The following is a 26366-nucleotide window of genomic DNA, read 5'->3' as shown; positions in this document are numbered from 1 at the left end:
GGTTTTACCTCCTGCCGTAGGCATGCACACACATACACACACACACTTGTGATGTCATCCTATTCACTAGATCACCTGGATCAGGTGTTCACTAACACACTGTTGTAAGCACAAGCTGGCTTACTGTTGGTTGATCAGGCACTGTAGCAATTGATCATTTCCTACACACACAGCTTGCTGCGTAATTCATCACTGAGCCTCTGTGGGATGGGATTGTGGGCGTCGGTGAAGGTGACAGCTGTGACTCTGGACCTACTGCTGTGGTGTGCACTGTTATAGTGTGTTTCTGTCTGTGTAGGGGGCGGAGCCGAGGCCGTGCCCAAGTAGAGGATGAAGAGAGCACGGATGCCACAGAGAAGACCCTGTGCCCTAAGACAGGTGTGTGTACAGTTCAGTGTGTAGTGATGTTTGTGTTGAGGACCTGCTGGTTCAGCGGGCTGACAGGTTTTCCCTGTGTGATCCACAGAGGTGAAGACAGGACGTCGTCAGTCCACTTCCAGGAGGAAATCCAACACAAGTCCTAAACCCAACCCGGAACCCAGCTTGAATAGGCTTAGTCTGGAACCTGAGCCAGACCCTGACCTAAGTAGCCCTGTTCCTCATCCCCCAGTCCCAGAGTCCAGCCCAGAACCAACTCCCAGTACTGAGGAGGAGAACAGTGGCAACCCTGCTCCTGACGCCTGCCTCCTGGCCTCCAGCTCCAGACCAGTTTCCAGCCCCAGGGAATCCCCTGAAGTCAGCCCCTCATCCACAGCCCCTTTCATAGTTCACAGCCCCACCCCCAGACCAGGTACTGATTGTGTGGACGACTACCACCTGAGACATAGCTCTGCCTGTGCAGAGGAGGACAGTGTTTCCATCCGTGTTCCTATGGATACAGAAAGCGGTGGGGCCTGTCCCATGGAGCAGAGTCCCACCATGAGTCCTCGGTCCAGTCCTCCAGTCTCCCCCTGCCTGGGCTTGGAGGATGACGACTCACTGTCCCCTCTCTTCCATCGGTCTTTATCAGAGGACTCAGGGGGCTCGCCCACCCCCAGCCTGGGACACACCAAAAAATGGTGAGTGTTTTCTGTTTCTATGACTTGATAATAAAATATCAGTGATTATAATAAATCAGACCGCTGACCTGCTCTCCCTCTCTCCTGCGTGTGTTGGTGTCTCTCACCCTGCAGTCTGAAGCAGTGTGCCTTCTGTTACTGTGGTGAAGAGCCTCCTCTGGGCCAGGGCCGCCTGGTAGTGTTTGGTCCGACACCTGGCTACATCCCTCTGCACGTCCTCAACCGCCGCGCCTCCTCTGACAGAGACAATGACTGCCACGACCACTGCTACCGTGGTGACCGGGCCACATCCTTGTAAGTGACTGCACTTCCTATTCGGTCTTTAATGCCAACACACACTTGTGTATTGTTGAACAGGTAATCAAGGAGGTGTGTGTTTGTGTGTGTACATACAGGTGCAGCAGTCCAGAGCAAAGTGGTGAGTTTTCTTCATTCATCATAGACTGATGATCAACTTGTGATCACTGTTATAGATCAGCAGAAAGTTAATCTGTGTGCTGATATTTCAGAGGACGAGTCTTCCTTAGAATTCCTGAAGCAGCTCGGACCTATTGGCCTTCCTCATGACATCGATGTTCAATCACTGTTTGACCCTACAGGTACTTCTTCCTCCTCCTCGTGTTCCTCCTCCTTTTTCTTGTCCTATTCCTCATCACTTTGAGTGTACTAACTGTGTGTTTGTGTGCGTACAGGTCAGTGCTCTGCTCACCTTCAGTGTGCAGCCTGGTCCGAGGGGGTGTGTCGAGGTGAGGGCCAATCACTGCTCTTTGTGGACAAAGCTATCGACTCAGGAAGCACACAGGTAGGTCCAAGAGACTTTTTTTGTGTGTCTTGAGGCACTAGTGTGAACAGAGGAGCAGACAGAAAAACCTGTGATAACAAAACATTTTGTGTAGCCAGTAGGTTGTGCCAGAGACTGAATACTGTTTGACATAAGTATTCAAGGTGGGGCTCCGATCATACATGTCCATTTTGGGGCTGATCAGACAGTAAACACAGAAGTTACAGCTACTTCCTGTTTTGAAGCCACGCCCCCTTCAAACCGTAATACTTTAGGACACAATCTTGAACATGTGTGTTCCTAATTGTCCCAAAAGTAGACACACTACATTATAAGTGAATTAGATGAAGCATGTGCAAGTAGTTAGCAACAGTATGCTAACATGATATTTTTTTGTAGCCAGTAGGTGGCGCTCTGTCAAAGCCTATATATAAGCCTCAATATTGTTGTATAGATGTGTTTAGGGTCAGACTCTGATCATACATGTGACATTTGGTACAGATCGGACAGTAAACACAGAAGTTATAGCTACTTCCTGTTTCCTGTGAAAACGTTATATTTTGAGGCCACGCCCCGGCCACACCGTAAGACGTTTAAAAGTGTTTTGGAAGGCGTCTATTCCCGATGGTGTCCTGAGTGGACACAGTGAATTTCAGCTTGATTGGATGAAGTATGTGAGGCGTGAAATGTTTTGTAGGAGGGTCGGAAATCACCAAAAATTACCACAAAATTCAAAATGGCGGACTGCCTCTATATGTTGTCACCTACAGGATCAGGTATCAATCCTTTAAGGGACATGCGCAGTGTCAGCCCATCCACAGAAAGACTTCTTTTATTCACGTTTATTTTATTCTATGGATTGGTTCCAGTTAATACACTCCGATCAATCTTAAAGGCATGAATTAACAGCATGAGCAACGTTTACCATCCCACTAATCCTACCCCCCCTCCTGTTCCACCGCCCAGGTTTGTGTGTTCTGTCGCCGGCTCGGAGCGTCGCTTCGTTGCCAGGAAACGGGCTGTGGGCGGAGCTACCACTTTCCCTGTGCTGCTGCTGCTGGAGCTCATCAGGACTGGGCACAGAGACACACATTGTGTTCAAGACACACACCCACAGGTACACAAACACACATGCTCTTTGGGCAAAGGACAGTGGATTAGAAGCAAATGCGTCGTGAATAGTGACCTCACTTCCTTTTTTGACTGGAGTTCTGCACCACAGCTCCACCCGCTGTTTGTCTCAGACTGACACTGTTCATCATTCCAGGCTCCTGTCAATGTGTGGTGTGTTCTGGTGGCAGCGAGGTCAGCGGTTCGTTGATGTGCTGTTGCTGTGGTAAACATTACCATGGCAGTTGCCTGGACCCGCCTCTGAACCCCTCTCCCATGTGCCGGGTTGGCTGGCAGTGTCCGCAATGTCGAGTGTGTCAGGGCTGCAGGTAACACACACGTCTGACGGTTACCTGATGGATGTTATTGCAGCACTAAGCAAAGTATAAAACACCAACTTGTGTTCTGTGTGTGTTCATGTGTGTAAGGATGCGAGGGGATGAAGGAATGTTGCTGGTGTGTAAGGAGTGTGATAAAGCTTACCACACACACTGTCTCACACCACCTCTGGATCACACACCGAGCACCAGCTGGAGTTGCAAGGTAAGACTCTCACACACACACACACACACACACACACACTGGAGTAACTTTCGATGAACTGGATTAACACGTTCTCTCCATCAGAACTGCAGAATCTGCCGCCGCTGCGGTGTGAGGTCAGCAGGGCAGTGGGCCAATCACCCATTTCTGTGTGTGTCATGTGACCAAGCACTGCCCTGCCCTCTCTGTGGCTATGCCCCCAGTCTCTACACCGCACAGGAGTATTTGACCTGTATCAGCTGCTACAGGTACAAACACTCAACCTGCTGTTAATGTCAGACTTCCTGCTTCACAATAAAAGCCCTGCAGTGGGTTTTATTGTGACAGTTCCTCTAAGCTCTTGTTAACATTTTTGAAGTCATGTGTGAGTGTTGATGGGGTAGATGACATTTACTGATCCAGGAAGGAACATGGTTCAGGAGAGATGGGAATTAGTTGGTGCATTTTCAGTCTCCATGTGGGAATTACTCAAACCCATACCTCACTGTGTTTGTCATAGGTGTGTCCATGCAGACTGTGTTGTCCAGGCTGGGGAAGGCAGGGCAGGGACTGAAGGTTACATCTGCTCCATCTGTAGACCTCAGGAGGAGGAGCTCCCATGCAGTCCTACGCCAGCCACTCTTCTTGTTCATACAGAGGCTCCACCCATCAGTCCTGCCGCCCATAGCCCAGCCCAATTTGGCAGTTCAGAGTCACCACAGAGTCCTATCAAGACCATCTGTGCACCTTCACCACACAGTCTTACACCATCTTACCCTGGTCCTGCAGTGCTCCAACAAAGTCCTGCCCCATCTTCCCCCTGTAGTGCAAAACAACTAGAATGTCCCTCACCATCTCACCCTGGTCCCACAAATATCCAACAAAGTACAACTCAACCCAGTTCCACAGAGTTTAAAGAAAGTCCACCTCACCCTGGTCCCACAGAGATCCAAGAAAGTCCACCTCACCCTGGCCCCATAGAGATCCAAGAAAGTCCACCTCACCCTGAGCCCGCAGAGATCCAAGAAAGTCCACCTCACCCTGATCCCACAGGATTTCAAGAAAGTCCACCTCACCCTGATCCCACAGAGATCCAAGAAAGTCCACCGCACCCTGATTCCACAGAATTTCAAGAAAGTCCACCTTACACTGATCCCATAGAAATCCAAGAAAGTCCACGTCACCTCGATCCCACAAAGGTCCATGGAATTCCGGATCAACCAGATCTCACAGTGATCCAAGACAGTCCATCTCATCCTGCTCCCACAGAGATCCAAGACACTTCTAGTCCACCTCATCCTGCTCCCACAGAGATCCAAGACACTTCTAGTCCACCTCATCCTGCTCCCACAGAGATCCAAGACACTTCTAGTCCACCTCATCCTGCTCCTACAGAGATCCAAGACACTTCTAGTCCACCTCATCCTGCTCCCACAGAGATCCAAGACACTTCTAGTCCACCTCATCCTGCTCCCACAGAGATCCAAGACACATCTAGTCCACCTCATCCTGCTCCCACAGAGATCCAAGACACTTCTAGTCCATCTCATCCTGCTCCCACAGAGATCCAAGACACTTCTAGTCCACCTCATCCTGCTCCCACAGAGATCCAAGACACTTCTAGTCCACCTCATCCTGCTCCCACAGAGATCCAAGACAGTTCTAGTCCATCTCATCCTGGTCCCACAGAGATCCAAGACAGTTCTAGTCCACCTCATCCTGAACCCACAGAGATCCAAGACAGTCCACCTCATCCTGGTGCCACAGAGATCAAAGACAGTCCACCCCATCCTGGTCCCACAGAGATCCAAGACAGTTCTACTCCACATTCTCCCTGTCCTACAGAGCAACAGGAATGTCTTTCACCAACTCCCCCTGAACTAACAAAAATCCAAAAAAGTCCTGCTCCATCTTCCCCCTGTCCTGCATTGCAAGAAGAATGGTCTTCACCAGGTCACTCTGATCCCTCAGAGATCCAACTAACTTCAACAGCATCTGATTGTTATCAGAACAATCTTCAGCAATGTTTACTTCCATCTCACCTTTGTCCAACGCAAATCGACTCTCCTAACAATTTAGCTCACTTTCCTGCAGAGCAAAAGGAAGGCAATTCACTGTCTAACCATGATTCTTCAGAAAACCATGAACGCAACATCCCATCTCTCCCTAGTCTAGTAAGTCCAGTTAGTCCTCAACAAGACCCTACACAGTGTCAGCCGCCTCTACATAGTCCTGCGGAGCTGCACCAAAGCCATACCCCTTTGACTTCAAAACAGTCCCAGCAAAACCAGCCCAGCGTCACATCCTCTAGCCCCACCCAGAATTCAACACAGGATGAGTGTCTGATGTCTTGTGTCCTTGAACATTCTCAACATAGTCCTCTGTCACATATTCTGACTCAGCCAGTGCATAGCCCTACCAGGGTCCTAACTGCAGAGCCTCACTGCAGCCCTGCACACGACAACAGTACTACAACACAGCTCAACAGATCATGTAGTCCTGCTAACATCTTCATCTCACAGCCTCACAGTCCTCCGCAAAGAGAGCACAGTCCTACTCCTGAAAGTCTAGTAGACACATTCCCTCCTCAGAATTCTACACAGGATGCTGAACCTACACTGGACCAAGAGAGCCCTGGATCAAGCAGCCCTTCACATCAGGGATATTTGGCTGTACAGGACATTTCTACACTGGAACAGGGCCACTCATCAGTCTACTCTAGATCTACTAGGACAGCAAATATTCATGCTTCAGTGAGGCCTGTTTCAGCCCCAAATAGCCCATCACCATCCTCACTCAGACCCAGACCATGTTGTCTGTCACAGCCTGCTAGTCCAGTAAAAGTGCCATCAACACAGGTTGTTAGGCCTCTTCAAATTGCCCCTCTTCCTTTTCAGTTAGCTGCACAGTCAACACCTACAAAAGAATGCATCCAAACTACCTTGGAAAAAAGCCCAACGCAACAAAGTCCTAACCTTGATGGCCTAACACCGAAAAGTAGCCCTTTCCCTTTAAGCCCCTCCTCTGACCCACACACACTGCCCCGAGAAAACAGTCCAGATGAGAGACTCCCAAATGAGCTTGAATCTTTTCAAAGTAGTACACTTACCCCTGATCTCTGTCGGCCCCCTCAAGCCTCTCTTACCCAGACACCAGAAAGCCTTGTTCACGTTAACACTTCACTGGAACACAGTAGCCTAATTTGCTCACCCTGTGCTGATGAAATGGAGGAAAGTTCTCCCACAGTTAGCTACATTCATCACAGTCCTTGCGAAATCTCATCACATTGCACTGATGCTATTGCAAAAGCTAGCCCTAAACATATCCAAGCTAGCTCAGCTAGTGCTAGCCCTACACATTGTGGTGAAATGCCTAAGAGCCCTCCCACCTCTCTTCAAGCCAGCAAGTGTAGCTCCATGCCAATGGAGAATAGCCCTGTAGATGCTGAGATTAGCCCCACAGCTCAGTCAGCTTGCACTGTAACACAAACAGGCAGTTGCTCTTTGCAACCAGTCAGCCCGAGTGCTCCACCCTTGGTAGAATCACCTAGCCCCTCACCAGTCCTAATCTCAAGTCAGAATGAGGAGATGGATGCAGCTGGCAATCACCAGGCCAGGAATAGTCCTAGTCATCCTGTCAGTCCAGTGCATACTAGCTCTGCATATCCTAGTCCAGTCCACACAGATGTCCACAGTGGTCCACAGGAGAGGACTTCTTCCTCTGTTTGTGGGTTCGCAGAACTCGCTTATACTGAGACTAGCCCAAGTCCCTCACACGTTCAAACTACCTGCACTCCCTCACAGACTGCTCCTGTGCGGACAAGTCCTTTGCCAACTCCAGCTAGCTTTAGTCCTCCACACTGTACACAGACTGATACTAGCCCAGCTAGTAGCGCTGTTAGCCACAGTCTGAGCTACGTTACCTCAGACCGTAGTGGGCAGGGCAGTGCCTGTTCTGCTAGTGTAAATGATGCTAACGTAATTCACAACCCTCCAAGGTCTAGTCCTGCTGGTCAAGCTAGTCCTGTTTACACAATAGTAGCCCATTCAGAAACCAAGACTCCCTCATTAGCCAGCGCAGCATATGACAGCCAGGTGCATGCCACTGTTATTCATGTTAGCCCACCTCACAGCCCACCTCACAGCCCACCTCAGGCCATTGAAGCATTTCATCACACCCATTGTTGTCCAACTCTAGACACTGGAACCACCGCTGGCCTTACTGGGGGACAGCTGAGTCCCACTTTGACCAGTTCGGTGCTAGATGTGGACGTTGTGGCCAGTCCAATTGTCCAGAACTCTGTTCTTCCTGGGGTGGCTCAGCTTGACATAGGTCTTGTTAAACCATCAGACCATAGTAGACAGAATAGCCCAACACCTGCCAATCCTGTACCCGATGATCCTATTAGCCCCAGTCTGAGTCAGACTAGCGAGTCCCCAGCTAGTCCCCACGTCATTCTAGTTAGGTCTACAGTGGAAAGAAGCCAACAAAGCACTGCCTCAGTAGGGCCTTCATATCAAAGACCACATACTCCTGTTTATTCCACTGAGGCTAGTACCAGCCATGTCCATACTAGCCCTACTCATAGCCCCACTCAGGATAACACTGTGTTGCCTAGTTCTAGCCACACTAGTGAAACAACCGCTAGTCTCACATGCTCTGACCCCGCACAGATTAGCCCTCCTCTGACAGTCTCCTGTCATGATCCAAAAGCTCAGTCTAGCTCTGCTTATTGTGGCCCCAAGGATTTGGGTTTTACAAAGACTGCTCCAAGTCCTGGTCCCAGTAGTCCTGTGCAGCCAGAGCATAGGCCTAGTCCTGGACCCACTACCCCTAGTTCTGGTCCTGCTAGCCATGTACAGCCAGCACCTTTGTCTAGTCCTGGGTCTATTAGTCCAATGCACTGTGAGGTAAATCCTAGCTGTGATCCTGTCCTCTGTGTTTCTGCGAACCTTGGACAGTCTGAAACTTGTCCTGTGCAGCCTGGTGCTGGTTCAGGCCTTGGAAGCCCCTCTGATGTCTCCGAGCAAGAAACAAAAACAGAGAGTGAGTCTGCGGGTGAGTATCGGAACAGCCACTCACTGTGCTGCCTGCATCAGTTTCTGTGCTTATAAAGGCTTCTCGTTCCTCTAGACATCAACATGGCTGAGGGGGAGGTGGAGCAGAGGAAGACTGAACAACAACTAGAGGGTGGGGAGAGTCCAAAAGAGGAGTCTGTGAGCACAGAGGGAGTAGGAGACCAGGATGAAGATTGCAGGTCAAAACCTCTGGCTTCAGGTAATCAGCAGCTGCACTGTTCCTCCAACTGCTCTGTAGTGACTCTAAACTGGTCTCGGTATTAATTTCCTTGTTTCTGTCTCTGCAGAAGTCCAGCTGTCTCCCTCTCATGCTGCTGCTGCCTCACCCCCCCTCTCACAGCTGGATGCGCTCTCCCCTTGGCCCGTCATGCCACAGTCTACGCTGTCTCTCCCACAGCCTTCATTATCCCCCTCTTCTTCACTTCCTGCCTCCCCACTCCCATTGCCTCAGTCACCTCCCTATTTTTCTCCTAGAGCTGGTTCTCTAGAGGCCTCCCCCTTTTCCTCACCTCACAGGACTGCCTCACACACCTTCTCCCCTCAGAACCTGTGCCCTTCCATAGAAGACTGCCCCCAGGAAGACAAACCCACCAGTCAAACAGAAGAGATAGGAGGAAATATGGGGCTGGAGCATAACAGCCAATCACAGAGCCTGTTTAAACCTGTTGCTGTGGCAACAGAACCCACCAAAGAAGAGCGCCATTCACCTGCTGAGCCTTTGGAGAATGAGGAGGAGCCTGAAACCTCAGAAGCAGTGACTCCTCTTCAGATAAATGAAGAGGAGGACGGGGAGGTGCACAGAGAACAATCAGATGTAGATGTGGAGGAGGATCCAGTGAGCCCCGTGCTGGACTTGGATCCCTCTTTGGATATGGAGGTGATGGAGTTGATGACCTCATCTCCTCCCCCCTCCCTTTTGCACCTTTCTTCGCCCTCCCCCCCACTCACCTTTTCTCGTAGGGGTAAGACTCGGACTCTCAGGCCTCCTCCTTCCTCCAGGCCTTTAGACGACCTCTCAATCCGTCTCAGGCAGTCTCCATTCTCCACTGAGGCCTCCCCAGAGACCTCCCCCGTCAGAGCTCCTGTCACCCCACCTGAACTCTCCCCAACCTCACCTCCACTCAGGTGTTCCCCCTTTGCCAGGGAGTCTCCACCAATCTCCAAGGTAAAACTGACCAAATCCCTCTGACGGACTCCATTTCACTTCTGTCTTTTTCTCCCTCCTCTCATTCTGTCCCCCTCTTGACTGACCTCTTCTTGTCTTCTGCAGCACCTGGCACCTCCCCCCACCGTGCTCTCCTTCACTCCTAAAATTGGCATGGGGAAGCCTGCCATCTCTAAGAGGAAGTTCTCTCCTGGCAGAACCAGAGTCAAACAGGTGGGTGGCCTTTCACCTGTTTAAGTAAACCTCCGTAGATGAGGATGACACATGTAACAGCGGTAAATGTACACAGGTGTTAAATTTGAAAAGTTGAACTGCGTGTTTCATCATGTGTGAAAACCTGTTTCTGTGCACCACATACAGCTGGTTAGGAAGAGGCACATATCATTCTGAATGATTGATAATTAATAGCTACCCCCGTTTCATCAGGGAGTCTGAAGAACCAGTGTTCCTCTGCATCCTCTTCTTCCTCCCCTTTCAGTCACTGACATTGCATTCCCCCTCTCAGCATGAAAGCTTGATAAACACACACACACACACAGTGTAGGGTCTCATGCAGATTGTTGATCACTGCATGTGATTATTGATCAGTTTGGCGTCCTGTGGATACACTGTGTTCCGGGATGATTGCATGGTAACATTGTCTCATTTATCTTTTCTGTTTGACTTTTTGTTTTGTGGCTGTTGCATTTATGTTATTGCATTTTGTCCCCCCCCCCCCAACCCCCTTTCCTCCTTTTCTTTGGCCTCCATTCACCTTTCACCACCCTCCTCCTCCTCCTCAACTCAGGGTTCGTGGTGGAGTAATCGCAGGGCAGTGAGCCCCCCCTCATCCTCCCAGGATTCTACGGGGGAGGGAGGGTGGGACAGCCCTATGCCCCGCCCACCGGACTCTCCCCTCTGGAGCATGAAAGTGGTAAAGAAGTACACCCGAACTCTTAAAGGCTGTAACTGACCAGCACCTGACTAACTCTGACTTTGCTTTGGCATGTAATGGTGTGAGAACCACACATGCCCTGGCTGTCAGTCTGCCGGTCTGTCTGCTGGACCTCACTGTGTCTCTGTGTCTCCACTCCCCTGGGCTCAAATGGGTTGTAATTTGACGACTGTCTGTAATGGGTTAGGTATGTTCAGGGACAGTTGTGAGCGTGGGACATTCAGAGGCTGTAATAAATGTGGGACAATTGCCAAAATTCATTATGTATTATTGTATGGGATTCAATCATAAACGTCCCTTGAAGTCCTTGAAAGTTGTTTGTAGTTAGGTCTGTGAGGAGACACACTGTCAGTGTTTCCAAGGCAACCAATTGGTGATAGAAAATAAGTCACCATCTTATTGTCTGACTCGCTTTTTTTCTCTTCTCCTCTGCTGCCCCCCCTTTCCCTCAGGGCCGCGGTTCGGGCTTTCCCAGCAGGAGGAGGTCGAGGGGTGGCGGTGTTGGAGGAGGCAGAGGAGGGAGAGGACGGAGCCGGATAAAGACTCAGGACAGTCCGACTGTGTCACCTGGAGTAAGTGCACACACACACACACAGAGCTGATAAATCATGGGTCATGGAGTACTGAGTGCTGCTGTCTGTGTGTTAGTGTGGTTATGTAGAGCCGTTCCAGTCAAAGGACGAGGAGGAGAACTCGATGCACAACACGGTGGTTATGTTCTCGACCTCTGACCACTTCACCCTCAAACAGGTACGTTCTCCTCTGCATAAACAGGCTTTCACCATGGAGAAGACATGCTGGATCAATAACCTGTGTGTGTGTGTGTGCAGGACATGTGTGTAGTGTGTGGGAGCTTCGGTCAGGGAGCTGAAGGGAGACTGTTGGCCTGTTCTCAGTGTGGACAGTGCTACCATCCCTACTGTGTCAACGTCAAGGTCAGTATGCTTGTAATGTGTTTAATCTGCTAATTTTTCAGAATTATACTTATTATTGTGTAACTTCAGTTGTTCTGTCACACATCATGGTGTCGTTATTGTGTCTCTCAATCTAATCCAGTTATCCTGTCTATTTGGCCAGTAATCTGGTTACTCTCTGTAAATGGATTTTGTGTTTATTCAAGTAGCTTTCCAATACTCTGGATACGATTACAGTGGTACCTTGGGTTGGGAGTATTCCTAGACATCGCTCATTTATCAAGTTGAAATTTCTTAAAACACTCGTAATCCAAGGTTACTCTTAGTTTACATTTTTCCACTATAATCGGATTGCTTATTACATATGTTCAGTGTTTTAAAAACTGATTTATATCTGTGTAATCTGATCATTTGATCATTTGCCAACATGCTGGTTAATGTAAACTCTAATCTGAATAAGCTTTGTGACTTGATCATGGTCTTCTTTTTCTAATCTGATTAGATTACCCGGGTGATTCTGACCAAAGGGTGGCGCTGTCTGGAGTGTACAGTGTGTGAGGCATGTGGCGAGGCTAGTGATCCTGGACGACTGTTGCTATGTGACGATTGTGACATCAGCTACCACACCTACTGCCTGGACCCGCCCCTGCACACGGTACCAAAAGGAGCCTGGAAATGCAAATGGTGGGTTAATCTGTCAGACAGTTGGTCGGTTGGTCACGTGTGGTATTTACGTCACGTGTGTGTGTGTTCTCAGGTGTGTGTGGTGTGTTCAGTGCGGCTCCACATCCCCCGGGATGCACTGTGATTGGCAGAGTAACTACAGTCTGTGTGGGCCGTGTGGCAGTCTACGCGGCTGCCCACTGTGTCAGAGAGCGTACACACAGGACGACCTCATCATACAGTGCCATCAGTGTGACAGGTGAAACACACACACACAGCATTGTCTGTTTGTCTCTCTACTTTCATTCTTGTGCTTGCTGAAACTGTGCGGCCTGGTTGGTGTGTGTGTGTAGGTGGGTCCATGCTCTGTGTCAGGGTCTGTCCACGGAAGATGAGGTGGAGGCCGCTGCTGATGAAGGCTTCGACTGCTCACTGTGCAGAACACACAGCTCCTCTGGTACACACACACACACACACACACACACACACACAAAAGCTTTTATTATGGAGCTGTGAGATGATTGTAGACTATTTGTTCCAGGGAGGACAGACTCTTTGGGTCCATACAGGGCCCAGATCGTCCCCAGGATCAGAGACCCAGGTCAGTGTTCTCCCTCCATCACAGACACACAAAGTGATGTATAAAGGCAAAGACAATCTGAGCTTGTTAGAAGTTCCATTAGGGAAGTGTTATTGGCCGCTGTGTGAACAGACTGAACACTGAGACCTTCCTTTCCAACAGCCTGAGGACTGTTTTCTGGAAGTGATGTTGATACTGATGACTGCTGTCCTACTGAGAAAACAACAGCCAGCTGATCAGTGTCATAACAGGGTTTTCTGAACCTTTAAAATCATTTAGTGACTCTTGTTTCTATAGACACAAAGACGTACACTCAGGACGGAGTGTGTCTCACGGAGTCCGGCCTGTCACACCTGCAGTCTCTGGTGGAACCTCTAACGTCACCACGCCGGTACCGCAGGTAAGGCTGCTGCTGCAGACTCCCTCTGTAGGTCAGTCTCAAGAGTCAGAGGACTGATGGACTGCTCCTTGTCTCCAGGTGTAAACCCAAACTAAAGCTGAGGATCATCAACCAGAACAGTGTGTCTGTCCTACAGACCCCACCTGACCCAGACCCACCCAGTGAGCAGGACCACACCAGAGGTCAGTCACTCACAGCTGTCCTTGTGTACTACTGAGGACCTCACAATGATGGATCAATTCAGCAGGTGTCCAAACATCAGTATCAACCTGCAAACAAATGCTATCCATGATTCTGCGTTCAGGTGATGGAGAGTACAACATAAAATCCGACTCCAGCCCTGAAAGAGACCACCTCCACGGCGATGACGCCACAAAGGAACCTGAGGTTACTGATGGCAAGAAGAGGAAGAGGAAGCCCTACAGGCCTGGTACTATCTCTGTCTGTCTCTGCCTGTCTTTGACTCTGTCTCTGTCTCTAACTGTGCCTCTCCCTTTGCATCTTTGTCTCAGGTATCGGGGGTTTCATGGTGCGTCAGCGTGGGGGTAAAGCCGGTCCAAACAGAATCAAACTGTGTAGGAAAGATTCAACAGAGACTCTGCTAGGTCGAGAAGAAGGTGGGGCGGCTATGTCCTGTTTCTGAGGTAACTTTTTATTCAGTAACTGGACTTGACAATGACTCTTCGTTGTGATTGGTCAGGGATGTTGGAAACAGAGGTTGCCATGGAGCTGGCTCCTGCAGCTGACCAAGCAATGGAAAAGGTGAAGAAGAGGTACAGGAAGAAAAAGACGAAGCTGGAGGAGGCCTTTCCTTCTTATCTCCAGGTAGCACCCACAGGTACCCACACAGGCCTGGAAAACCTCCAGTGTTCTGATGGATTGTCCCTCTCTGTTCAGGAAGCCTTTTTTGGTCGCGATCTTCTGGATCGTACACGCCAGGTGGACAGAAAGGTGGGGCCAGAGATGGCAGCTGACCGGCAATCGGGAGCAACCACAGGTGACTTGAGAGTCGCCGCCCCTGGACCACATGGCCCTTCCCAGGCTGGGCTACCTGTTTGCACCATGAGAACCAGCACTATGAAGAAGCAGAGGGCACTGCGTGAGTATTTCTGAACATGTTTCATCATTTCTTCATCTCCTGATTCATCAGCTGAAATATAAGGCGAAACAAGTCGTTACTTCGTCCTATATTCAGAACCATGAACTGTGTGTGTGTGTGGGGGGGTGTGTGTTTCATCCAGCGATGTCGGAGGAAGCTCTTGTGGATCTGTCTGATGTCCTCAACATCGACCCACACATACTGGCAACTGCACCTTCAGGTACACAGACACTGTTACATCATCACCACCATCATCATCCTCTAACCATTAGTGTGTGTTATCAGCTGACACACACACACAATGAAAAGTTCGCTCTTAGGCTGGGGACACACTACACAATTTTACCCACAATTTCCTGTCTCTGCATGACGGTCGTCATGTGTAGTCGGCACTAACGTCTTCATTAGGCTTAGTCAGCTGGTACAGGACCCCATACTGCACCAACGAAGAAGAATCTGAGCCTCAGATCATTGTTTGTTTGTTTCAGGTCAGTTCCACGTGGAGCGCTCCCCCTCTCCATTTGGTAAGACTTCACAGGTTCTCCTCCTCTTCGTTGTCCCTCTCCTCTTTCTCCTGTCTCTCCACATCCTCTTTCTACATTCCTCTCCGTCTCCTCCTCATGTTCCTCCTCTTAGTAGAGAAACGGATCATGTTAGAACAGTTTTTAGAGAATATATTCTATTTATATTGTTGGAGGAGAAAGAAGAGGAGGAGGAGGAGTATGTAGGAAGTCTGTTGGTTTCAGTCTCAGTGATGAGAAGCTAACTGCTCTCCCCTCTGTACAGCTGCTGCTTTTCTAGATGCCTCAACCTGGTCCTCCCGCTTTCTTCCACTTCTGTCTTTCATTTATTTAACACCCCCCTCTCTTTCTTTCTTAGCTGGTCTGGACATCAGTTCCATGGCTGATGATCCCTCTTTCAACTCTAAACTGACAGAAAGTGGTGGGCGTGGTCAAAAGGTAGAGCCAGAGGAGCCTCTGGATGTCATCCTGAGCCCTGAACTTGACAAGATGGTGTCTGATGGTAAGAGAAAGGGTCTGTTAATGATCTGTGTCTAGTGGAACCGTTGAAGCCACGCTGGTGTTGCCAAACATCAACTATGACATTTACGTGTGATCCGAGTACTCGAATAATCGCAAAAGTATTCATCGAGTACCCGAGTATCAAAATACTCGTTTGTTGCAGCACTAGTCTGAATGCATCTGAGGACGCCTGTGTTTGTTTTGTTTCAGGTGCCATCCTCAGCAAACTGTACAAGATTCCAGGTAAGACCGTGATCGTGACATCTTTTTCTGTTAGGAGCAAAGACACACACACACACACACACTACTGTGGAACGTATGTGTCTCTAACTTGTGTTTGCGTGCAGAGCTGGAGGGGAAGGATGTGGAGGAGGTGTTCACAGCTGTTCTGAGTCCAAGCAGCAGCAGCCGCCAGCCAGAGCAGGACCAACACACACACAGCTCAGGTATACACACACACAAAGGGACAGACAGCAGCTGCATGTTTAAATGATCACATACATTGATTATTTGTGCCTCCCTGCAGCTGCTATGTTTCCTCGCATGCCTCTGATGAACGGGCCGATGCCAGCTGCTTCTCACTTTACACACACTCCCGTGATGCCCGGTGGCCCCCAGGGTTCAGCTGCAGGCTTCAGAGCGTCTTCTTATGAGGGCCCTCCAACTGCTCCTGTCCAAGGCCACGCCCCCAGCTTGGTGTCGGCCAGTCAGACATCAGCAGCAGAGGGTGAGCAGGATGCACTGTCCACGGCTCAGAGGAGCATGTTAAAGTGGGAGAAGGAGGAAAGTCTGGGAGAGCTGGCTACCGTTGCTCCAGTCCTCTACTGTAACACCAATTTCCCCCAGCTGAGACAGCAGTACCCTGGTACATACACACACACACACAGTCATTGCCACCAGCACGGCGTCACACAGGTTGCTAACACGTATAACTGTGTTTGTCAGACTGGTCCACCCGAGTGAAGCAGATTGCTAAGCTGTGGAGGAAAGCCAGCTCCCAGGACAGAGCGCCTTACGTGGTGAGTAAACTTCCTCCCCTCATCCTGTCAAACCTCAGGTCACTGCTCTGCCATCAGAAACACAGCAGCATGTGCTCACACAAGTTGTGTCTTGTATGGTAGCCCAGATCTTTTAAAGGCATCTCTGTGTGTTGTTTGTTGTGCAGCAAAAAGCTCGGGACAACCGGGCTGCTCAGCGCATCAGCAAGGTGCAGCTGTCCAATGATCCACTTAAACGCCAGCCGCCCTCACAGCCACAGCAGCAGCCTCCGCTATCGGGACCGTACGATCCTGTTTCCATGGAGGCAGATATGGCATTTAAAGATCCACTGAGGACCAGAGAGTCAGAGCAGGAGCAGGAGTGGAAGCTCAGACAAGTAAGCAGCCTTTTGTTGTCAAACAGAACCAGATTGGGAAATCAGGACCAGGCTACCACATTCACCTTCCCTGTGTGCTGCAGGACAGAGGGCCGTGGGATCACTCTTCTACCAGTTAACAGGACAGGCTAAATAAAACAACAAAAGGACATGAATACAATCAGTACAATCAGATTACAGATTAAGATGAAGTAACACAAACAGTTGCTGTGTGTTTAACTCTGCACTGAAGTTCAAGGTTTCCACACCTTAATCTCGGGGTTAATTTAGCTTTCATTAATGAATTATTAACTGTATGTCTTTGGAATAATGTATGAATGAAATCCCTAAAATGAACAGAAATTGTAAAAACATGAAACTGATCACACTTCTTTCTAAAAATTTGTTTGCATCGTATTTATAAAATCCGAGCTTCAGATATTTCATCAAACCACTTTATTCTAAAGTACTCCTGGAACCATGATCCTCTCAGTCCATCTCCTGGTTCAAGCACGTCTGTGTTCATGTTGATCAGTTTGAATCAAACACTGGTTAGACAGAGCTGAATAAGACTGATGTTTACCTGCCAGAGGATTCAAACACATTTAGCCTGCAGTAGCAATGGCTGCCGTCTCTGGACCAAAGGTCGCTCAAAGGGGGCTGTGACACAGTCAGCAGCTGTCTGAATCTGACTGTTTGCATTATAGGCTGACAGGTCCATCACCAAACTGCTCTCTCTCTCCCTCTCTCTCTCTCTATCTTTCGCTCTCTCTCCCTCTCTCTCTCTCTATCTTTCTCTCTCTCTCCCTCTCTCTCTTGCTGCAGCAAATGCGTCAGAAGAGCAAGCAGCTGGCCAAGATGGAAGCAACTCAGAAGCTGGAGCAGGTGAAGAATGAGCAACGCCAGCTGTTAGCCAATCAGCGGACCTCTGACAGTCTGTCCCCCGAAACCGGCTGCCGCAGCCCTCTGACACCCGGTCACCAGCCTGTCACTGGGGGCAGCGCCTCTCCTGTGCACCCATCCAGGGATGGCCAGTCTAGGCAGCATCTCCTCCTGACAGGAGGCTCAGGCCCGACTGATGATGTCTTCCTCCGACCGCAAGCCCCTCCCCCCTCTGGCTTCCCCTCACTCCCTCACTCCCCCCACTCTTCGTCCCCACTCCACCAGCCCCCATCCTCCCCCCAGATGTTTTCCCCACCCTCCTCCCGCCCCTCCTCACCCTGGGATCCCTATAGTAAAATGGCAGGGACTCCTCGCCCCACCTCCTCCCAGTCAGGAGCTCCCTCTGCCCCCCAGCAGCAGCAACGCACCTCACTGAGTGCCTCCCCCGCACATGACTCCACAGGGTCCCCTTTGTCTCCTGACTCCAAGGCCTCTGACATCTCCAGGAATCCTGGAGTCCAGTCAGGTAACTCCTAATCTGCTCCTCATCCTGACAGTCTAATACTCCTGATGACTCTTTATCTGTGTCTCCTCCTGATGTCTCCTCCTCCCTGTCTCCTCCTTGCAGGCCTGCAGCAGAGCAAAGTTGGTATGATGAGCCCCCCTTCTGGCTCCGCTATTGGCATCCGAGCACCGGAGACCTACCAAAGGAACAATGTGCGTATAGCATCTGAATCTTACAGTCGGGCTGGTGAGCTGGTCCAAGGAAATGTGTTTAAAGCACCCATGCCCCCCCAGCAGGAGGTATTTGGCAGCACAGGAGGAGGAAGGAGGGACCCCTCTAGACCAACAGACCTGGGTTTGGGCCTCCCTCTGTCACAGGAACCTCTCTTTCCCTCTAGCCCCCTTTCAGGACTGGGCTCACCCCACCGCAGCCCCTACTCTCAGACACCAGGAACCCCCCGGCCTGACTATAGCCAACAAATTGCAGACACCTTTGCCCAGCAGTCACCTCTGACCTCCCGGCCCTCGCCAGACCCTTACACAAACCCTCAAACCCCTGGCACACCCCGCTCCCACTCTGACCCTACATACCTGTCCACCCCCCCTACACTGAGACTAGACCACTGTAACCAGCGCCCATCCCCCTCCCACCCAGCCCTGGATCCGTACGCCTCTAACCCCGGGACACCCCATCCCTCTGTCACTGAGCGTTTCCCACGATCACCAGGGAGTCAGTGGAACACTGACCCCTACACCCAGTCTGCTGGTACACCACGACCCTCACCAGAACTGTTTGCTCAGCAACCCTCCACACCTCGACCCCAGAAGACCCATGAGCCATTCACCCAGGCCCCAGTGGAGAGCTCACCTTCTCATCCTGCAGGCTCCGGGTCCTCCCCTATGGCTTCAGGACTCATTGCGGAGCCATCAGCTTTTACAGCAGCAGCCCATCAGGTAAACAACTGCAAGATAATAAGATAAGATAAGATAAAACTAATATCAGCCACAGCACAGAAACCACATTTTCTGTTTATCCCTTTTCTGGTGTGTCACTGCAGTCTCCAGGACAACAACATCAACAACAGCAGCAGCATGATTCACTTCTCAGAACCCCCAGCAGTCAGACCCCGAAGCACTTTGGGATGACAGACGATGGCAGCAGCTCTTTGGCTAGTCAGACCCCAGGTCACGACCTATTTGAGCAGGTTCCCATGACAGCATGCCAACCACAGACAGACAAAACAGCAGCCAATGAAATGTCAGTGCTGGGCGTGGCCTCTGGAGATGGACCAATGAGCATGCTGCCTCAGCTCGGTGACTCAGAGGAGAAACTAAGACAGGTATGACTGTGCTCTCCAATGTTCTTCATCTGTTCTTGCTTTTCCCATGTCCTCCTGTGTTTAATCTGCTCCTTCGGTTGCAGCGACAGCGGCTCCGGCAGCTCATCCTGAGGCAGCAACAGCAGAAGAGTGCTTTACGGCAGGAGAAAGGTCTGCAGGAACCAGCTGTACCACAGGCTGCTCGACCCACACCTGCTTCTGCCACATCTCTGCACAGTTGGTCTCAGGAGGACTCCTCCACTGCTCCTCCAACTGACCCATTTGGGCGTCCTCCGCCCCCCTACCCTGGCACGGTGCCTGGTGGGACTGGAGCTCCGAGGTTTCCCGGGGGATTCTCAGTAGAGCAACAGAGAGCCTTCAGAGAGTTAGGTGTCCGAGGGCCTGCTATGAGGTGAGAGGAGCAACCAAATGTGGTTCCGACGCAGTCTGATCTGTTGGACTCATATCTGCTCTGCTTTCCAGATTTGCTGTTCCTCCCGGAGCACCTGCAGCCCTCCAGGAGTCTTTCCTGCGTCCTCCTCAGGGATCTATGCCTCCATCTGGACTAAGTGTAGGAGAGGGAGTCCCTGTCCAGATGAGAAGGCCGATGTCTGGGGAGTTTACCGGCATCCGACAGCTTGCGGCTGCTAATGCTCAGCCTCACATGGTGCCAGGTTAGGACAGAAATATCATGTCAGATATGATGTGTGTTTCATAAATACATTTTTAACAGTTATCTCTGCTGTATCCTGCTTCTCTGTACAGGTGTTCCCCAGGCCTTCCTGCCCCGCTCCCTCCCCATGCAGCAGCACAACATCATGGGACAGCCCTACATAGAGCTCAGACACCGTGCTCCAGAGAACCGCCTGAGGCTGCCCTTTCCCATGTCCACAGTCCAAGAGCCAGAGGCCCCGCACCTATTTCCCAGGGATCCCCAGCCCTCTGGAGTCAGGCCTGGTCCAGGTACCAGGATGGGTGAGGCTGAGATTGGCCAGCAGATGGTGATAGCAGGCAGCATTGAACAGCCAAATGCGTCAGACCAGCAGCACATTGGTCACTCAGGCAGTGATTCAGCACTCCCAGGGGCTGATGGGATGGAGGAGAACCTGGAGGGGGAGGACTCGGCTGTAAAGGATCTAGAGGACGTGGAAGTGAAGGATTTGGTCGATCTCAACCTGAACCTTGACCCAGAAGATGGTACAAATCACAGATCCCTATTTGTTTACACATAGAACCTTGCATACACACACGTGTGACATAATCTCTGGATTTCTGTTTCAGGTAAAGAAGACCTGGATCTTGGTCCCAATGACCTCCATCTTGATGACATCCTGCTGTCAGGGAAGTTTGACTTGATTGCCTACGCGGACCCTGAGCTCAACCTGGAGGACAAGAAGGACATGTTCAATGAGGAGCTGGACCTGGGGGAGCCAGTAGAGGAAAGTGGGCGAGGAGAAAGGAGGGATGCCGCTGGCAGCTCCAGAAAGGCTGACACCCATTTGATAGGCCAGGTAAAGCAAGAAATGAAGGACAGCAGCAAGACGGAATCTGTGAATGGTTCCTCGGCACCACAGCACCCTGCTGGGCCCGAGCGGGCCACATCTGTTCTCCTCAACAAGGTAGGCCTTTCCCTCATTTTTCTGGTTCTGCCAATCACTATGAATTGATTAGTGTGCTGATTAATAAAGAACACATGACCTTACTGCTTTCTTCCTCCAGGAGAAGTTGGAGGACTCTTGTTCAGTCTCAGGGGCCCTTCCAGCCATTCAGACCCAGGATCAGGCTCCATTATCAGGCATGGCTCCCAGGGTTCATGCCCATATGTCTGCAGGTTAACACAAACACACAACTGTGATTGTTGATAATGTTTTTTATTGATTGTTGATCTGATGAATTGAACAGAAAATCTGTTTCTGGATCCCATCCCTATATTCTCTCACTGTCTATTCTTGTCTCCAGTTCAACAATCCGTCTTCCAGCAGGAGCAGAGACCCTGTGGACCTCCCCCTTCCTCCTCTGCTCCCCTCACTACCCACCCTCAGAGCCTTCCAGTGTCTCCCTCTGCACCTTCTCACCCACTGTCTGCCCAGCCCCCTCAGCCTCGCCTACTCCTCAACACACAAACTCAGCCTCCTACACCTACAGCCCCTGCCCAGAGCCAGACTGCCTTTTCCCTTGCACAGACCCAGAATCAGAACAAGTCCAGGCCTTTGCTCCTGGAAGAGCAGCCACTCCTCCTGCAAGACCTTCTAGACCAGGAGCGCCAGGAGCAGCAACAACAGAAGCAGATGCAGGCCATGATCAGACAGAGGTCTAACCCAGAATCTGTGTTCCCTAACATGGGTAAGACCTGAACCTAAACCTACATTCTTGGTCTTTTTTTTTTCTTTTTTTTCGAACACTGTGTGTGCTTGTGTGCAGCAGACTTTGACTCCATCTCAGACCCCATCATGAAGGCTAAGATGGTGGCTTTGAAGGGCATCAACAAGGTGATGACTCAAGGCAACCTTGGAATGAACCCCATGGTCATCAACAGGTACAGCTCTGTGACCTCTGACAGCCTGATTTTAAAAAATCCCCACTACACACGGTCTGTATGCCGCAAGCAGCCATGTAGCTCTCTGTGACTGCTATGCTGTTAATATTTCCATTTTAAAAAACCACCTTCTACTCTGTCTGTCTGTCCGTATCAGGTTCCAGCCAGCCCCAGCAGCCTTGAGCACTGAGCCAACTTCGCAGCCTTCAGCACCGGTGGGACAGGTACATTGAACCACATCTACACAGATTGTTGGTAAATCTGGCAACAAACATGTCTGCTGAGCTCTTAGTGTCCTTTCTTCCTGTCAGGATGGGAAGTTGAACCCTCAGCTGGTGCGCCCCAGCCCACCTAGTTGCGGCTCGGGCTTTGTCAGTAAGTAGCAGAACATAATCTTCATGTTGACTGACTTAGGGGACACCTGCTGAACATTTGAATCTCTGTTTTTGCAGATGAGGCTCAGCGGCGCCAGTATGAAGAGTGGCTTGGGGAGACGCAGCAGCTCCTGCAGATGCAACAGCGCCTCCTAGAGGACCAGATCGCTGCCCACCGCAAGACCAAAAAGGCTCTGTCAGCTAAACAGAGAACAGCCAAGAAGGCGGGACGAGCCTTTGCTGAGGAGGATGCCGCCCAGCTCCGCTACATCACTGAGCAGCAAGGGACAGTCCAAAAACAACTGGAGCAGGTACAGAGCACCAGCACTCATTTCCACATGCGTTTTAATGTCCGTGTCGGCTGACCACAGTCAGTATGTGTATGTTGAGCACACAAACTGTGTGTGTCTTCAGATCCGGAAGCAGCAGAAAGACCATACAGAGCTGATTGAGGACTACAGGACCAAACAGCAACAGAGGGCCCTCCAACAGCCTCCACCACCACCCCCAGTCATCTCTCAGAGCCCACTACCACAGCCCATGGTGCCCTTGCAGTCCCACCTGGGTGGACCTCCTAAGGCTTGTGCCTCAAATGTCCCTCCTGGTTGGACCCCAGGTAGCGCAGCTGCAGGTGGGATGGGGCAGAGGATGCCACAACATCCATCCCCTCAGATTCCCCCCACCCTAAATAATGCCACCCAGACTTCCATAGCCATGGTGCCTGGTCACACAGCAACCACAGTGGGCTTTACAGCTGATCCCCGGGGTCTTTCTGGAGGCCCAGATGGAGCTGCCTCAGCACCTCAGGTAAGATGTAGACGTCCAGCAGCACTTGATCTGTACCGAGTAAGGGTCAACGGAATTAACAGAGGGAGTGGTGTGACTGAGTACATTAGAGAGGTGCCTCAATCCTAAACTCGCCGTGTCATCTGCGCAGGTCAAATTTGATGACAACAATCCGTTCAGTGAGGGTTTCCAGGAGAGAGAGAGGAGGGAAAGACTGAGAGAGCAGCAGGAGCGGCAGAGAGTCCAGCTCATGCAGGAGGTAAAACACCGGAACCACAACACTTCTCCTCTCAGTCAAGTTGTGCCACTTAAGAACTGACCGGAGCAGGACAAACTCTTGTCTCCCGTTTAAATTCCCTGTAATTACTGTGTGATAGAAGGTGATGACGGGGTCAGTCGAATGTCTGTAGCTCACATTTATCTGAGCGTTACCAATGCCTTTGTGGTGTTTCAGTGTTAAGCGGTGGCTGAACTCTGTGACTCTGCCCTCAGGTGGAGCGTCATCGATCCCTGCAGCAGAGACTGGAGCTGGAGCAGCAGGGCCTCCTGGGGGGCTCCGGGGGTCTCAGGCCTGAAGCAGCAGTGACTGGGGTCAGTCAAACACCGAGGCCAGGTCCTGCAGGCTCAGCACCAGCCCCCACTGGGGACAGTCTCTCCCAGATGCCCTTCTTCAGCTCTGAGCTGCCTACAGACTTTCTCCAGTCCCCACAAACAGCCAGAGTGCCAGCTCAGCACCAGACAGGTCCCCCGTTCCCCCAGGCAGGCCTCCACCAGGGCTTCACAGGAGGACCCCTGCGTCCTGGTGCTCACTCGATTCCAGGTCTGCTCCCCAGGGCCCCGATGGACATGGCTCCTTCCAACCTTCAGGCCAGGCCAAGGCTCCAGGGCCAGGTCATGCCTCCTTCCCAGGGTCAGGGACACCCAGCATGTATAGGGGGTGCAGGAATGAACTCTTCCTATCCTGGAGGTCAGAGTCATCGGTTCCATTCCTCTTCATCCTCCCCCTCCACCCCTCTCCCTGCCTCCTTTCCTGGCTCCACCTCTGGAGGACCTGCCTCTCTCATCCAGCTCTACTCTGACATCATCCCTAATGACACACTAAAAAAGAGGAGCAGGAAGAGAGATGGAGAAGACACCACAGGAGGGGGGCCCAGGACCCCATTGTCATCACACTCCGATGACATGACTGGCCCACCCACACCAGCCATCTCAGACACCTCCTGCTCCACGCCCACTCGTGGCAGCACCGACCACTCGGATACAAGCCTGGCTCTCTGTGGTCTGGCTCCTTCATCTGAGTTAGAGAGGCAGCTGGCTGTCAGAGCCCAACAGAGAGCCCCTGTCCTGGGCATGGACAACCAAAGAGGGACTTCATCTGCCGCACATCTGGATGTCAAGGTTTTTGTATTTTTAATAACAGTCAGCAGTACTAATGTGGTATTACTGTAGCACCTTCAGTAATGTTGTAGTAATGCTGTGTAGTTGCATGTTGACAGCACTAGTGTTTGTCTCGCTGCAGGTGGAGCGTGAGGAGAGGCGGGCTTGTGGAGGAAGTGTTGTGAAGATGGAGGAGTGTGGAGGTGATGTGTTCTCCTCCCCCTCCTCACCTCATGGAGGTGATGGGGGAAAGGAGCTGCTCAGACACCTGCTTAAAGACAAGAGCTCTCCCGCCACCACACCCTCCCCCACTGGGCTGATCCCACCGGCCGCCTGCCGCCAGTTGTCCAACGATAGCATGCGGTCCGAGGAGGAGGACGGACCTGGTTTTCATGGAAAAATGGTGAGAATGTTTGATTTGGTATGTGATGTTAAAAGATCGTGAACCCATAGGTGTCCACAGATTCACATTCTGTCTGCAGTGTGTGTGTGTGTGTGTGTGTGTGTGTGAGAGAGTTAACACGCTGACCTGCCTCTTTCTTCAGGTGGCACAGGACGGTCCTGGTCTAGATCTGCTGGAGCCCTCCAGCAAAAAAAAGGCTCAGCGCTGTAAGAGACAGACCCGCCCTGATCAAGACAAAGCTCCACCTAAATACAAGAGGAGGAAGAGGGAGGAGGAGGAGAAGATGCTCCACTCCTCCTCTGACCCACTGACTACACACCTCCGACAGGTAGAGCTACACCCCCTCATTCTTATAACTAATCCAATGTTTCTGTTAATCAGGTTTAACAGTGGTAACTGTATTGATTACGTATTGCTAATGTATTCCTCAGCTGTCAGTGCTTCCCCTCATGGAGCCCATTCTAGGAGTCGATCTGAGCCTGTTCCCACCGTATGGCAGCTCCTCTCTGGGCAGAGACTCTAGATTGAGCGGCTCCTTTGGAAACGCTTCCCTGGACGGAGTCACCGACTACTATTCCCAGCTCATATACAAGGTACTGAAGTGCTGAGCTGCTCAGATGTTCGACCCAGGCCTCCAGCGACATGGTTGTGCTGTCTTTAAAAACGGTGTGGAACTATGCTAAAAACTCACCGGTGCATCCAGATGTTACCGCGGGGCTGCAATCGTACACTTGTTGCCCGACTTTCAGAACTTTGGAATATGATTCTTTTTAAAATGAGTTTGAACTCTAATGGTTTTCTTTAGTAAAAATATCTCTACCACACTGTGTGTGCGGGAGTGTGTGTCAACATACAACCAACACTCACTCAAAGTAGACATGGACACACACAGGGTAGAGAGAGGACGGTAACAAGAGTATATTTCTGAAGGTAGATATTGTGTATATATTATTTATGAAGAAAACGTGGCCCTTTGCTTTTGTTATGGAAGTCTTTGTGACCCTCACAAAAACAAACTTGCCTGATTGTGTTGTGTTTCCACCCCCAGCAGAATAACCTTAGTAACCCCCCCACACCACCTGCTTCCCTGCCCCCCACCCCACCACCCGTTGCTCGGCAGAAGCTGGTGAATGGCTTTGCCACTACAGAGGAGTTGTCCAGGAAGGACCTGAGCGAGCCGGACGGTGAGTCCCCTGTGCTTTCAGCCCTGTCTCAACACTGTTCAGTGTTTGTCAGTGGCAGTTTATTTCCCTCTGCGTTGTCTTGAAGGCCCAGTGTTCATCAGCTGTAGTTTTGTCTGACTGTTATGACGTGTTTTCAGTGAAAGGTGTGTCTGCACTGAAACAAAAAGGGGAGGAGCTTATGTCCCTAAACACCAACTCTAAGACTGTAGATGTTCCTGCCTCCTTGCCAACTCCGCCCCATAACAACCAGGAGGAGCTCAGGTAATCTCTGCTCTTTGTGTCAGCACTGTGTCTGTCGTCTTCTTCTCCTGCACTGACTCT

At 50.9% G+C, this 26366-nt stretch overlaps 1 protein-coding gene across 9 annotated transcripts in view; it reads left to right on the top strand.

Annotated features, from left to right (window-relative positions):
• The window catches only part of LOC114452949 (histone-lysine N-methyltransferase 2C-like), a 45613-nt gene that overhangs the window by 2472 nt on the left and 16775 nt on the right, over window positions 1–26366 (top strand). For 2 of the 9 annotated variants that reach the window (XM_028432496.1, XM_028432493.1), the window contains exons 3-59: window positions 299–378; window positions 467–1058; window positions 1173–1352; window positions 1454–1476; window positions 1568–1657; window positions 1751–1860; window positions 2806–2956; window positions 3107–3278; window positions 3378–3492; window positions 3577–3740; window positions 3992–8529; window positions 8605–8748; window positions 8837–9714; window positions 9820–9927; window positions 10502–10627; window positions 11101–11220; window positions 11297–11398; window positions 11479–11583; window positions 12065–12246; window positions 12320–12484; window positions 12579–12682; window positions 12767–12826; window positions 13103–13205; window positions 13284–13387; window positions 13510–13635; window positions 13718–13822; window positions 13906–14030; window positions 14103–14304; window positions 14447–14524; window positions 14793–14828; window positions 15184–15327; window positions 15537–15569; window positions 15674–15772; window positions 15853–16191; window positions 16272–16345; window positions 16492–16701; window positions 17506–18088; window positions 18191–19020; window positions 19125–19406; window positions 19490–19797; window positions 19869–20059; window positions 20151–20582; window positions 20667–21004; window positions 21105–21216; window positions 21345–21728; window positions 21807–21921; window positions 22079–22145; window positions 22233–22296; window positions 22374–22606; window positions 22710–23102; window positions 23233–23340; window positions 23574–24479; window positions 24601–24861; window positions 25004–25189; window positions 25293–25454; window positions 25910–26045; window positions 26183–26306. In XM_028432496.1, the coding sequence (XP_028288297.1) occupies window positions 299–378; window positions 467–1058; window positions 1173–1352; window positions 1454–1476; window positions 1568–1657; window positions 1751–1860; window positions 2806–2956; window positions 3107–3278; window positions 3378–3492; window positions 3577–3740; window positions 3992–8529; window positions 8605–8748; window positions 8837–9714; window positions 9820–9927; window positions 10502–10627; window positions 11101–11220; window positions 11297–11398; window positions 11479–11583; window positions 12065–12246; window positions 12320–12484; window positions 12579–12682; window positions 12767–12826; window positions 13103–13205; window positions 13284–13387; window positions 13510–13635; window positions 13718–13822; window positions 13906–14030; window positions 14103–14304; window positions 14447–14524; window positions 14793–14828; window positions 15184–15327; window positions 15537–15569; window positions 15674–15772; window positions 15853–16191; window positions 16272–16345; window positions 16492–16701; window positions 17506–18088; window positions 18191–19020; window positions 19125–19406; window positions 19490–19797; window positions 19869–20059; window positions 20151–20582; window positions 20667–21004; window positions 21105–21216; window positions 21345–21728; window positions 21807–21921; window positions 22079–22145; window positions 22233–22296; window positions 22374–22606; window positions 22710–23102; window positions 23233–23340; window positions 23574–24479; window positions 24601–24861; window positions 25004–25189; window positions 25293–25454; window positions 25910–26045; window positions 26183–26306 (16302 nt within the window). The remainder of the gene's footprint in view (window positions 1–298; window positions 379–466; window positions 1059–1172; window positions 1353–1453; window positions 1477–1567; window positions 1658–1750; window positions 1861–2805; window positions 2957–3106; window positions 3279–3377; window positions 3493–3576; window positions 3741–3991; window positions 8530–8604; window positions 8749–8836; window positions 9715–9819; window positions 9928–10501; window positions 10628–11100; window positions 11221–11296; window positions 11399–11478; window positions 11584–12064; window positions 12247–12319; window positions 12485–12578; window positions 12683–12766; window positions 12827–13102; window positions 13206–13283; window positions 13388–13509; window positions 13636–13717; window positions 13823–13905; window positions 14031–14102; window positions 14305–14446; window positions 14525–14792; window positions 14829–15183; window positions 15328–15536; window positions 15570–15673; window positions 15773–15852; window positions 16192–16271; window positions 16346–16491; window positions 16702–17505; window positions 18089–18190; window positions 19021–19124; window positions 19407–19489; window positions 19798–19868; window positions 20060–20150; window positions 20583–20666; window positions 21005–21104; window positions 21217–21344; window positions 21729–21806; window positions 21922–22078; window positions 22146–22232; window positions 22297–22373; window positions 22607–22709; window positions 23103–23232; window positions 23341–23573; window positions 24480–24600; window positions 24862–25003; window positions 25190–25292; window positions 25455–25909; window positions 26046–26182; window positions 26307–26366) is intronic. The other 7 variants (XM_028432501.1, XM_028432498.1, XM_028432497.1 and 4 more) reach the window with 7 other exon arrangements.

This window comes from Parambassis ranga, chromosome 20 (assembly GCF_900634625.1).
Source record: "Parambassis ranga chromosome 20, fParRan2.1, whole genome shotgun sequence".
NCBI classification, from domain to species: Eukaryota; Metazoa; Chordata; class Actinopteri; family Ambassidae; genus Parambassis; species Parambassis ranga.
The sequence above is the reverse complement of the archived record's forward strand: the minus strand, read 5'-3'. Positions and strand labels throughout refer to the sequence as shown.